The sequence below is a fragment of the Natrix helvetica genome (genome assembly GCF_964273705.1).
Source record: "Natrix helvetica genome assembly, chromosome: 1".
NCBI lineage: Eukaryota > Metazoa > Chordata > Lepidosauria > Squamata > Natricidae > Natrix > Natrix helvetica.
Window position 1 is genome coordinate 123,599,088 of NC_138548.1, and position 14,453 is coordinate 123,613,540.

The window sequence follows — 14,453 nt, forward strand, 5'->3', positions numbered from 1 at the left end:
AAACTAATAGGGCTAGTTCTTATATTTTAGTTATTGTATCTCAATGATACAATCTTGAGTCTTCTTGAGGCTAAAACGTAGGGTCAGCAGTAGCAACATTGTCAGATTCAAGGTCGGAGTCACATTCTGAATTGTGGTTCTTAACATTTGGATTTAAAACGTCTTTTGCCAAAGACAAAACAAATTCACACAGTGCTGTAAAAGTTGTTCATCCAAAGATTCCTAATAGTTGAAAAGCAATTAACAAGCAATTTCCAAAAGTAATTAGGAAAGAAATTGCAAAAGTACCCTGTTTCCCTGAAAATAAGACCTCCCTGGATAATAAGCCCAATCGGGCTTTTGAGCGCATAGGCTAAAATAAGCCCTCCCCCCAAAATAAGTCCTCCCTGAAAATATTGCAACACAGCAGCAGCCATGAGGTGACCACGCTCACCGCCTCCTGCACCTCAAAAATAATAAGACCTCCCAAAAAATAAGGCCAAGTGCTTATTTCGGGGGTCAAAAGAAAATAATATCCTGTCTTGTTTTCGAGAAAACACGGTAATTAGAAAAGAAAGTATGTGACCTCAGTTTGAGTGAAGATGGATTTCTCTCATCTCCCAGAGGTCTAAAGCTGAGGGTGACTCCTGTCCTTGTAAGGAGCAACTATCTGGAGCATTTGTGGTTGATCTCAGGTTCTCCACTTGTTCAGAGGGGAACTATCAAACAGCTGGACTGCTTGCCTCCTCTTCATTCCACCATAGTTATCAGGTCTGCTAACAGTTCACATTTCTTCCCAGGAAGACCACTACAATCCTAGCAAGTGCAAGGCTCGCGATATATAGCAGCGGTCAAGGTATTTTGTTCCTAGTGTTTAGTAGGCAAAGTATGTTGTTTATGAGCAGCCAAACATGTTTGAGTTGTAGATTGGTGTAATGTATTGTAGCTACGAAGGGGGATGTAGTGTAATGGACAACATGAAAGCCACAGTTTCCCGAAAACACATGGTGGGGATGAGACAAGAGTCAACACAGCTGAAAGCTAGATCAGAGAATGAGAAAAAGAATTAGGATACCATTCCATAGAATTTGTCCATTTGTCAAAAATGGTGTAGGGTCTCCTGCTTGCATGGGGGGGGGGGGCAGAGATTGGACTACATGATTTATAAGGTCCCTTCCAACTCTGTTAATCTGAATTTCCAAAAGTAATTGGAAAAGGAAATATGCCAGGGTGTATTTCCCAGGGTATATCGGTTAGAGTTAGAGTGGATAGGATTACACTCTCAAGATTCTGTCTATATGGTTTCAGCAAATAAAGAACTGAACTTTGGCTGGATTGTTCAGTGTTGCTCTTGGGCTGGGCCTGAAAATTGTTGAGTTGTAGCTTGGGACTCAAGATGTTATTTAGTTAACAATAGTGTCCAATTAAAACTATCACAACAAAGCATGAAAATGCAACAACTTATTTCCAGAATCTCTGGGTTATTGAAATACATAAGGGATAATATCCCAAATGATATGAAAAGAGATTTAAGATCTCTGCCCCTATTTACAGCTTTGCAAGAGCAAAGAAACCACTGATTCAAGTCCAGGTACATTGGCTAATTCACAATAAGATTTATAGAAACCTTAAATTATATTAACAATAACAATCCATACAAGAAATATTACTGAGAAGTTTCTAAATTGCACTAAAGTCAGAGATAAACTAAATGTTAGAGTTTCAGTGGCTTTAGAATGATTTCTACATTTGAGATGTTAAATATTTCTTAAAACTTAATCGCAGATGGGTCATTTTGCTGTAAGAAGAAAGGAAATGTGACCATTGCAAGGATCCCTTCAATAGAGTCTCCTAATGTAGAAAAAGCCTGAAAAAATTAGAATACAGATCAAATGACTAGTATCAGAAAGATTCTTTTAACAAGACAGGCTCATCTTCATCTTAAGGAATTCTTTCTACTCAAGTGTCTGATCCAGGCTTTATTAAGTTTAATTTAATCTAATTAAGTTAGATCTTTCTAGTTTAAGAATAAGACATCAATTAAAAGGAAAATTGGGAAAACATCCCAAAGAATGGCAGGAAATTGCTTGGACCATTGTCATGAAAAATGGAAGAGATATGCTTCTTGCCTTGTTATCTAGGAAGTGAATTGGGAGCTCTAAAGGATTTCCCAGTTGAACATCAGCCTCCACTCAGACCATCTAAACTCAATCATGAGAACTTTGAAGATTCTTTGTGGAGACGAAATTTCATATTTATGGCAGACATGATGTCTTTGGAGGGAACATTATGTCTAGGGTATCCATTTTGCTTTCTGTTTCAATAAGTGTGATTACTTTACTCCTCAGAAAGTGCATAAGGTTTTATCTTCCTCCATCTTGGTTTATAAGAATGTCTAAGGGATTCTGCTTGACAACAATCAATCAGACCACCAATACTTTTTTTTCACCTTGCCTCTTTAGAGGAGCTATTGTGAGGTTCTTCATTAAGAATAATCTCAGCCAAAGTATTTGATATTTAACCAAACTGATAGAGGAGTTTTTATTGCTCTTATGGCTTCAAGGCTTCATAAATAAAAACAATTATCTTGAACAGGCATCATGCACATATTTGACATACAGAGCCTTTGGTTATTATGATAGATGATTCACACTAGTAGAGGCTTCAGGAGAATGCAGCCCTTTTGGTGCGCCTGCTTTTTCACTGTCTTTTTACATTGTTGATCATGGAGAGATGTCAGTGAATATTTGGAGGCATCACTTTGCAAAGGTTGTACTCCTGCCTTTTAAGATGTCTCTAGAAATCATATTGTCTTGAAATATTGATTGATGTCTCAAGTTGATATCCTTGAAATGCTGGTCTAAAATTTATTTATTTATGTATTTGTATATTTATATCCTGCCTTTATTATTTTTACCAATAACTCAAGGTGGCAAGCATATCCAACACATCCTCATCCTCCTATTTTCCCCACAAAAACAACCCTGTGAGATGAGTTGGGCAGAGAAAGACTGACTAGGCAAAGGGGAATAAACAGTTAATTGTCTATGGAGATTCTCAGTCACCCAGGCCATGGTTATCTCAAAGGGGCTTTTTTCAAAAGGCAATTGGGCTATGTTTTTGCTTAAGGAAGAAATGTTTCACATCTCATCCAAGAAGCTTCATCAATTCTGACAGGACAGTGGGATGGTTGATAGGATTAGTTCAGACAAGATGGGTTGAGGAATGGAAGGATCGTATTTCTTTGCAGTCATCTGGTCATTCGCATTCTTATTGAGACCCATTGAGCCTCTTGGGGACTTCTCTGTGCCCTCAGGGTCACAGTCTTTTCAGAACTGATAAGGTTCTTGGAAGTGAAATGCCTTCTTCAAGAAAAAAAATGTCCAGTTTCCTTTTGAAAAAAGCACCTTTGAGACAGGTTAATTCAATATCTCTACCTCCTATATTATTTGGCTCCACATAAAAAGAGGTTCAGCTATGAACATAAGCAAGAAACACCCTAAGTACAGCAAAGTATATCACTTGGGAAATATGAAGGAAAAAGTTATGGAAAAACAAACAAATGTTTCATTGCACCATAAAAGGGCATGAAATGCCATGTTGATAGAATATTGAGAGCCATGGAAACTAAGACTCTTCATGGCTTGTGAAACCTGAAATTTGGATCCCAAAGAAGCAAAACTGGAGAAATTAATGGTGTGGGAATTTCATGTACTCTTCTAATGCCACCTTACCATCTACTGTCTCAAGGGAATATTTGGATAAATGGAACCTGAAATAGGAGACCTGGAGCTGTGGGGTATTTTACCAGTTCTTACCAGTTCATGCAAACTGGTAGCAGCAGCAGCTGGAGGTTTTGCCCATCCACAGAAGGCGATATGCATGAACAGAAGGTGGTGTGTGCCAGGGTAGCGAGCGCACTCACATTTGCAAACTGGTAGCGAAGGTAAATGAATCCCACCACTGACCTGGAGCCTTCAAATGATCCCCCTTTCTGTGATATGATGCAAAGTTTCCAAACAAATGGAAGAGAGGGAATGATGGCTGCTAGCAGATATAAATTCATTAAAATTTGACACATAATTTTATAGCAACATATCTACTGTAGCAATATATTAATCTGCACCCTTCACGTAACTGAAACAGGAAATGAAGCAGGTATATTAGAATTTTATACATATATTCAAAGACTACATTTTTGCAAAATAAATAGATTCAATCTAGCAAATATGCTGTATACTGAGTTAAGTAAGTAGTGTGGCCTCAATCCTGTTAAAAAAAAATCCAGATTTTTCTTGCATGAAGATAGGAAGAGGAATGAACCTCTAAGTAATATAATTTTCTTTTTCCTAACAAGGAATCAGAAGTACATTTCAGGATCAGCAAATCACCTGAACCAATCCATCTACTCAGAAAATCATGGATAAAAGAAATGGTTCTGCCTTCTCTGAATTCATACTTCAGGAATTGACAGACAATCCCAAAATGCAGTTTGTTCTTTTTATAGTCTTCTTCTTGGTTTATGTCATCACTGTATTAGGGAATGTGGGGATGATTCTCTTGATTTGCACCAAGCCCCAACTTCACAAACCCATGTATTATTTCCTGGGCAACCTCTCCTTTGTTGATCTCTGCTGTGCTTCAACCATTGCTCCTAAAATGCTGATTGACTTATTAAGTGAAAGTAAAAGGATTTCTTACAATGGCTGTGTTATGCAGCTCTTTGTATTTGCTATCCTTGCAAATGCAGAATGCCTTCTGTTGGCTGTGATGGCCTATGACAGATATGTGGCCATCTGCAATCCACTCCTCTATCCAACAGTAATGTCCCAAAAGGCCTGCCAGCAAATGATCACTATTGCTTACTTTATAGGCCTGCTAGATTCAATAATACAAACTTCCTCTACATTCCGGCTATCTTTTTGTAGCTCCAATGTTATCAATCACTTCTTCTGTGATAAGCCTCCACTTCTAATGCTCTCCTGTTCCGATACATATATTAGTGAGATTGTGTTATTTACCTTTGTCGGCTTTGTTGAAGCAAGCAGCATTGGAATGATTCTTGTATCCTATGTTTACATTTTGGCTACAATCTTGAGAATGCGCTCCACTGAGGGCAGACACAAAGCATTCTCCACCTGTGCTTCTCACCTGACAGCTGTTGGGATATACCACGGGACAATACTCTTCATGTACTTTCGGCCGAGCTCCAGCTATTCCATGGACCAAGACAAATGGGCCTCTATGTTCTACACGGTTGTGATCCCCATGCTCAATCCTTTGATCTACAGCCTGAGGAACAAGGAGGTGAAAGATGCTATGTCAATATGAGTTTGGAAAGGGAGAAACTTTGTTGTACCATGACTTGAAAGGATGGCCATTTTGGAAGTGGGGATACATACAGAAGATCTATCTAAAAAGCATGGTAATACCATGTTAAGTAATTAAGCTCCCAGTTAGAAGAGCGAGTATGCAGAGAAGCGTAATGAGAGTGATATGGAATAACACACACAAACCAGCATACAGAGACACTGAATAGTATAAAAATATAGTAGTTTACTATGTAGAAATATAGAGGTATTCAGAGTCCGGTTAACAGACCAAGTCACACACAGTTCAGTAATTCAGTTATCAAATAGTCTCAGTTTAACCCACAAAGTAGATAACAGTTGCAAACCACAATGCCTCAAAATACACCTGATCAGCTTCTAACAAAACAGAGAGAGAGCTAACAGCCATTCTGGCTCCCTCTTATAGCTGCTTGAGGTAACAAGCCAATTACATATCTTAAGCATTTAAAGTAACAGTAAAGTAATCATAGTCTATATACATTGCCAAGCCAAGCCTAGGGTTACATCCCTAACACTCTCCCCTCTTGGGTTGTCAATGTATTTACACACAACTTCACATTCTCAATCCATAAACATCACAATAATGATTTATGTTTTTTAACACACAATACAGTATATAATGTAGGTTCAAGATACATTGCATAATGCATCCCTTATCACACATAGAACCTATTATATCAACATCATCTAACTCATCGGGGTTTAAATTTCACAAAGGTCTACATACTTCCTATCCAATCCAGTTTAACTTTTATATTTTTGTTTGCGTCCCCTTGCATATTTACTTGAAGGTAAATCAGTCTTGTCAAGCACTCCCAAATCCTGCAATGACTTAAACTCATTGTTCATTTCAGCTTGCCCTACTTTTTCATCCTCAGTTGGATATGCAGTCAGTTCATGGTATGCAGCAGGTACTTTATCCACCTTACATGCAACAGATGCCTGATACCTACACGGGTTGACCTTCTGGGTAACTCAGGGCTTATAGGTGGACTATCCTGAACGTCCTCCTGCTTCATCACTTGCTCCTGACTTTTCAGTTTCTCCTCCTGAGTAGACTTCTTTCCTTCATCACATGCTTCTGGTATTCCTGATACATTGTTTTGGTCTACTCGGGTTTCAATTACTACCTCATCATTGCTTATTTCCAGTTTATCCCAACCAACATGCTCTAAAAACTTAGTATTTGCACTGTGATAGATCTTAATTGTCCCACGTTCCCAGAACCTATAAGATCTATGATTTGAGTCATAACCTACAAATATTAACTGCCTTGCACGAGTTTGTCCCTTTAACCTAATCTGTGCAGGAATATGCACCCATGCAGGAACTCCAAACGTGTGCAACTAGCTCAAGTCAGGTTTCCTACCATGCCAAAGAGTAAATGGTACTTCTCCAGTAGAAGCATTTACAACATTGTTCAGTAAATGATTAGCACACATCATGGCTTCACCCCATAATGTTTCCGGCAATCCTGAATCGGATAACATGGTTCTAGTCATAGCTTGTAACATTTGCCCTCTCCTTTCCACAAATGCATTGTGTTGAGGTCTATAAGGAGCAGAACATTTATGCTCAATACCAGCTGTTTTTAACATAGTTTGAAACTTATAATTTGTAAACTCCATCCCAGTATCAGTAACTGCAGTAATAACCTTGGCTTTTATCTTCCTTTCCGCAAATCTCAGCCAATTAAAAAATTGTTGGAATGTTTCTGCCTTGTCTTTCATTAAGTAGCAGAAACCATATCTTGAGTAATGATCCATGATACTCAAAACATAACAGGCACCTCTCAAACTGGGTTTTATAGGTCCAATCAGATCAGCAAATACTACTTCTAGAACTTCCTTCATTTTAAACCCATTATATCTGTTTGCTGGAGTAACCCTGCTCTTTTCCTTGCTACATACATTACAATTTAAATACTTACTGCAATGTTTTAATTTCACTCCCTCTGACAACTAACCAGTTTGTTGCAGCATCTTGAAATTAATGTGCCCCATATGCCTATGTAACAGATGTATACATTCATCATGTGGCTTAGCATTTTTATACACAGAATTAACCACACTTTCATGAGACATTACATACAAACCATTCTTTAAATTAGCAGTAACCCTTTTACCTGCTTTCTCTATGAGACATTTATCTCCCCTAAAAGTTTACTACATAACCAATCTTAACTAGAGCTCTTACTGATAGCAAATTGAATTTCAGTTTAGGTATATACAACATGGATAAATGCTCATTTACAAATGAACACCTCGCCATACCTTCACCAGATGCTTTCACCCTCCATTCATTTGCCAAAGATACATGTTGCTTGCTGGCAGACATTTTTATAAAACAATTCTTATTTCTAGTAATGCACAGTGAAGCTCCACTATCAACAACCCATGAATTATGGCTTATTGGTGCATTTCTAGAGATAGTTAAAGTAGACATACCTAAGTTGACATTATCATTTTTCTTAGCCTTTCTAGTATCCTGTTGTTTAGTATTTTTACAGAATCTAGCTATACGCCCCTTAGCCCCACAAGAAAAACATTTTCTAACAGTATAGGCAGTTGAAGGTGTCTCTTCATGTTGTGGTGGTTTCACTCTCAGTTGCTCTCTTTCCAACCTTCTTCTGGACTCTTCCAACAGGCGTACAGTTATGTCAGTCAATGTTAGTTCATTTTGGGTTAGGACCTCGAGGGACGATACAAAATCATCATAAGTCTCATCCAGTGATGACAGAATGATGTAAATTTGATGTAATTCTGAGAAAATAAGTTCTTTTTCATGTAGCTCTTGGAAAACTTGGAAAAAAGTTTTCGGGTAAGACGTATATGTGCACCTACAGTGTCACATACATATATCTTCTTCAAATTCTCCCAACATCTTGCTGCAGAATTCTCCCCACAAATATGAACTAATTGTTGGTCGGTCAACCTCAGACCAATTATACACAATGCTCGTTTGTTGCATCTTTGAAACTCTGCTATCTTCTTGGCATCATCCTCGTCATCTGGATCCCAAGAAGTCACGTCCGGTGGATTCTGTACAGCATCCCACAATCCCTCAGTACGCAGAAGTAAGCTGCACTTCATTGACCAGGAAACATAGTTTGTTCCATCCAACCGGGTTATCAGTGATAAATTTGCTGATGGTGCGTGTGCCATCTTCTCCATAATAGTAAACACTTACAAACTAAACAGCTATCTGTATACGGTATTGTGTTTCAACACCAACTCTCTTTTCAGCTACGTTTGGCACACTCGGGGTACACAGGGTACACTGGGCCCATAACCAGTGTTAAGTAATTAAGCTCCCCATTAGAAGAGCGAGTATGCAGAGAAGCATAATGAGAGTGATATGGAATAACATGCACAAACCAGCATACAGAGACACTGAATAGTATAAAAATATAGTAGTTTATTATGTAGAAATATAGAGGTATTCAGAGTCCGGTTAACAGTCCAAGTCATACGCAGTTCAGTAATTCAGTTATCAAATAGTCTCAGTTTAACCCACAAAGTAGATAACAGTTGCAAACCACAATACCTCAAAATACACCTGATCAGCTTCTAACAAAACAGAGAGAGAGCTAACAACCATTCTGGCTCCCTCTTATAGCTGCTTGAGGTAACAAGCCAATTACATATCTTAAGCATTTAAAGTAACAGTAAAGTAATCATAGCTTATATACATTGCCATGCCAAGCCTAGAGTTACATCCCTACATACCAGATTGGGGATATATGAATTTTTAAAGGATGTGGCCCTAGACAAATTTAATAGACAACTTACCATATTTTTCGGAGTATAAGATGCACCCTTTTCCCCCAAAAAAGAGGGTGAAAATCTGGGCTCGTCTTATACACTGAATGCAGCATTTTTTTTGCCTCCCCAAAACCCGGCCCCTTCACCAAAATGACTGTGCATAGCCTTTAGGAGGATTCCAGAGTGCTCCTGGGGGCTGGGGAAGGCAAAAATGAGTGAAAAACCAGCCATTTTTTGCTCATTTTCCCTGCCCTCCCAGCCCCTAGGAGCACTCTACAAGCCTCCTAAAGGCTATGCATGCCCTTTTTAAGAGAAAAAAATGGACTCGTTTTTGCGAAATACGGACTGTTTTTTGCTCGTTTTTGGCCCCCCCCTGCCCCCAGGAGCAGTCTACAACCCTCCTAAAGGCTATGCATGCCACCTTTATGCAAAAAAATGGGCCCATTTTTGGAAAAACGGGCCGTTTTTGGGAGGTCTGCAGAGTGCAAAAACTTTTTTTTTTTTTTGCCTCTTCAAAATCTTGGTGCATCCTCTACTTTGGTATGTCTTATACTCAGAAGAACATGGTAATAATAATTTCTACTACTTAAAAAAAAGAGGAAATTCAGTGGAAATAACAATACAGATATAATGTGTCTTAACCAAGTGTGAAAGCCACAACCTGTCAGCTAGTTTATGTAGAAAATGTTTGTGGTCAACCTAGGGGATATTTGTGGTCGACCCCTCTAGCTCTTGCTGATAGGTGTTAAAGAAATGCTACTTCTAGCAGGCAAAAACCCAAACAAGCTAAGCCTCTGGCTAAAGATAATTTATAGCTCACAAAAAACCCTCTAAGTACTTATTAATAAACTATTAAGCCACCAGGCCCTCCAGCTGGAGCGTTAATTAAAAATCAAGCAAATTTCCGTTCATCCTACAGTGGATCAAAATTTACATAATATTTCCAAATTGTTAAGTAGTATTTTACTTAATGTATTAACAAATGAAAACTATGAGAGTTGGGGGGTGCCATTCTCTGCACAATGTAGCTGCCATAATTTGTACCCTTTCCCACTACCCTTTTTCCTAAAAATTTTGTAAAACCAATAAAATTTTTGTTCATTAAAAAAAAAATTACATAATATTTCCAATATTCATTCCAAAATAGATTTTTGTAGAAATGGTCACACCACTAGCACAAATTATTAATATGTGTTCTCACGTGCAATGCCTCAGCAAATGAAGTAAATATTAGAATATCTGTACACATTGTCCTACTTTGTATTTTTGCTTAATGCATATTGATCAATCAATTAGATGAATGCAATAAAAATGTGGCCCTGGTCTTCTGGGTTATTGAGAAGCCAAAAAAGGAGGAACTCCAAAAAATGCAGATCATCTTCCTTCCTTTGATATATTTGTTATTTTTATGATTGTCCTCTCAATTTGTGTCACGGGGTATTAGGGAATGTTGGGATGATTCTATTGATTTGCACTAAATCTCAACTTCATAAACACATGTATTACTTTCTAGGAAACTTCTCCATTGTTTATCTTTGCTCCTCAGCCATTGTTCCTAAAATTCCAATTGATATATTAGTTGAAACTAAAATATTTTCTTACAGTGTTTTACAGCTGTTTTTGTATGCCATGCTTGTAGACATAGAGTACCTTTTATCACTCTGGTGCCTAATGGCAGATATTGGCCATCTGTAATCCATTTCTCTATTCAGCTATAAAATCCAAAAAAAAAAAAAACTCTGCCAGCAAATCATTGCTGTTCCATACAGTATAAGCCTTATGGATATGACAGTAGACACTTCCTCTACATTCTGATTACCATTCTGCACATCAAATAATATCAATCACTTGTTCTGAAACATATTTCCAAACTTAAGGATCTATCTATTTATCTGCTTTCACTTCTTTGAAGTGAGCAGGACAGCTATGATTCTGCTATGCTTTGTTTATATTTGGGGTACAATTCTGAGAATGTGCACTGCTGAGGGGCAGGCATAAGGTCTTTCTTGTTTGTGCTTCTCATTTGACAGCTTTTCAGATATTCCATAGAACCATAGTCTTCATGTACCTCCAGCCCTCATCCTAACCCTACCAGACATCCCAAATGCCACTGTCTCTTTGCTATCTGTGAAAGAGAGCCTTTCTCCTTTCTGACTACATTTCATCACCTCAAGAGTCAAGACATACTTAAATACTTAATACTTAATTCTCCTTTGATTGTAATTTTTAATTCCTTCTGTGTCCCTCTAATGTCCAACATTCAAGGGCCCATCCTATCATTTTTTTAAAAAGATCTCAAAATAAAAGCATGTTCTTATGGGAAAGAGTCTTATAATTAATTCCTAAGTCTTATTTCATCTGGATCTTTAATCCATTTATAATGTTCCAAAATCAAGGAACAAGCGGAAACAAGAGTCACAAGTTGTGAAGCCAAATGGTTGTCTCTAATAAAGACTATAATCAAAGTAGCTATCGCAATCTGTCTTTTGACAATTGGCTGTAATCACTCATGCTTTGTCAAGTGAGCAGTCTTATTGAGAGCCATAGTTCTACTGGCCTCTATAGAAGTCTAGATTTAGAGCTTGGGGATTGTGCCTTATCATCTAATTGCTCCAGACAAGGAGAGAAATAGTCTCCAATTAAAACTATCACAACAAAGTATGAAAATCCAACCACTTATTTCCAGGATCTGAGGTATTGAAATGCATAAGGGATAATATCCCAAGTGATATAAAAAAAGATTTAAGATCTCTGCCCCTATTTACAAGTTTTGTAAGAGCAAAAAAGCAACTGAATCAACTCCAGGTATGTTTGCTAATTCACAATAAGATTTACTTAAATGTTGAGATTAGCCTTTACACACTGAATATTTATAACAATCCATATGGGAAATATTACTGAGAAGTTTCTGAACTATATTAAAATCAGAGGCAATCTTAGTTTTAGACTTCAGTGGATTTATAATGGTTTGTACTTTTCAGATATTAAAACCTCTTAAAACTCTCTCTTGATTCCAGATTGATTATTTTGCTGTAAGAAAAGAGAAAATGCATAAATAAGAATTAATGCTGATCAAATGACTAGTATCAGAAAGATTCATTTAATAAGACTAACTCTTCCTCACCTAAAGAAATTCTTTCTTAATGTCTGATCTAAGCATTGCTAAATTTTATTTAATCTAATTAAATTGAATCACTCCAATTTGAGACCCATGTAAATCTAAATAAGAATAAGACATCACCTAGAGGCAGAATTAGGAAAACGTATCAAAGAGTGGCAGGAAATTGTTTGGATCATTGTCATGAAAATGGGAAAAGACATGCTTCCTGCCTTCTTGTCTATGGGGTGAATTGTCCAAGGGAGCTTTTCAGGCTTTCCTATTTGAAGACCAGCCTCCACGGCTTATGTCTGTCCAAACACCATCTAAACTCCATCATGAGAAGTTCGGATATTCTTTGTGGAGAAAAAAAACACATATTTATGACAAACATTGTGTCTTTTGAAGAAACATCATACCTAGGGAATCCATTTTGCTGTTTCAATGTGTGATTTCTTGTCTTCTCAGAAAGTGCATAAGATTTCATCTTCATCCAGCTTGCTTTATTAGGATGTCTAAGGACTTATCCTTGACAACAGTCAGTCAGATGAGATCACCAATACCTGATTTTCACACTGCCTCTTAAGAAGAGGTGTTGTGAATTTCTGAATTAAGAATAATCTCAGCCAAATTTTTGAAATTTAACCAAACTTACAGAGAGGGTTTTACTGATCATACAGTTTCAAGACTTCATAAATTAACCAAATTATCTTGAAGAGGCACCAGCCACAGATTTGACATACAGAGCTTTTGGTTATCATTATGAATGATTTATACTAGTAGAGACATTAGGAGAATGTAGCCCTCTTGGTACATCTACCTCTTTCATTGTGTTTTTACATCATTGATCATGGAGCAATATTTGAATAGAATAGAATATAGAATAGAAAATAGAATAGAATAAAAATAGAATAGAATAGAATTCTTTATTGGTCAAGTGTGATTGGACATACAAGGAACTTGTTTTTGGTGCATATGCTCTCAGTGTACATAAAAAGATTCATCAAGAATCATAAAGTGCAACACTTAATGATAGTCATAGGGTACAAATAAGCAATCAGGAAACAATCAATATCAATATAAATCAAATCAATATAAATAGTAAGGATACAAGCAACAAAGTTACAGTCCTGCAGTCATAAGTGGTGATTGGAGGCATTGCTTTGCAAAAGTTGAACTCCTGCCTTTTAAATGTCTCTAGAAATGATATTGACTAATATTTCAAGCTGTTATGATTGAAATATCAGTCAAAATTTATTTATTTCTTTGTTTATATATATCCTGCCTTTTATTATTTTTGCCAATAGCTCAAGGCAGTGAACTTATCCAACGCACCTTCCATCTTCTATTTTCTTCACAACAATACTGTGTGGTGAGTTGGACTGAGAAAGAATGACTTGCCCAAGATAAATAAACAGATTAATTGAATATCTTTACCTACTATATTTTGACTCCACATAAAAAGAGGTTCAACTATCAACACAGGCAAGAGATACCCTAAATATAGGAAGGTAACACTTGGGAGACAAGGAAGAAAAAATATGGAAACACAAACACAAATTTTGATAGAATATTGAGAGCCATGGAAATCAAGACTCTTTTAATGGCTGGTTGAACCTGAAACTTAGAACCCAAAGAAACAAAATTGGAAAATGGTATGGGAATTTCATGTGCTTTGCTACTCTCAACCTACCATCTACCTTCTGAAGGGAATATTTGGATAAATGGAACCTAAAATCGAAGATCTGGAGCTTTCAAATCATTCTCATTTCTAGGATATATTGCACGACTTAGAATGTGTGGAAGATGAGGGATTATGGCTGCTAGCAGACATAAATTCATTAAAATTTGACACATAGTTTTATAGCAACATATTACTCTAGTAATATATTACTCTGATTCGTTCACTTAACTGAAACAGGAAATGAAGCAGAGATAGATAGATAGATGATAGATAGATAGATAGATAGATAGATAGATAGATAGATAGATAGATAGATGCATGCATGCATAGATAGGGAGGGAGGGAGGGAGGAAGGGAGGGTGAGAGAGAGATATTCAAAGACTACATTTTTTTCATAATAAACAGATTCCACCAAGCAAATATGTGGTCTGTTGGAAAAAAATCCATATTCTTGTTGCATGAAAATAGAAACAGGGATGAAGCTCTAAGTAATATAATTTTCTTTTTCCTAACAAGGAATCAGAAAGTCGTTTCAGGATCAGCAAATCACCTGAACCAATCCATCTACTCAAGAAATC

At 37.1% G+C, this 14,453-nt stretch overlaps 1 protein-coding gene across 1 annotated transcript; it reads left to right on the plus strand.

The window, feature by feature from the left end:
- Positions 1-4,398: 4,398 nt before the first annotated feature.
- On the plus strand, positions 4,399-5,310 carry LOC309392192 (olfactory receptor 5AR1-like; the record flags this gene model as incomplete). The annotated part of the gene is made up of 1 exon (XM_081953192.1): positions 4,399-5,310. One exon carries the CDS (start codon positions 4,399-4,401, stop codon positions 5,308-5,310), a length of 912 nt encoding a protein of 303 aa, XP_081809318.1.
- Between the last annotated feature and the right edge of the window lie 9,143 nt (positions 5,311-14,453).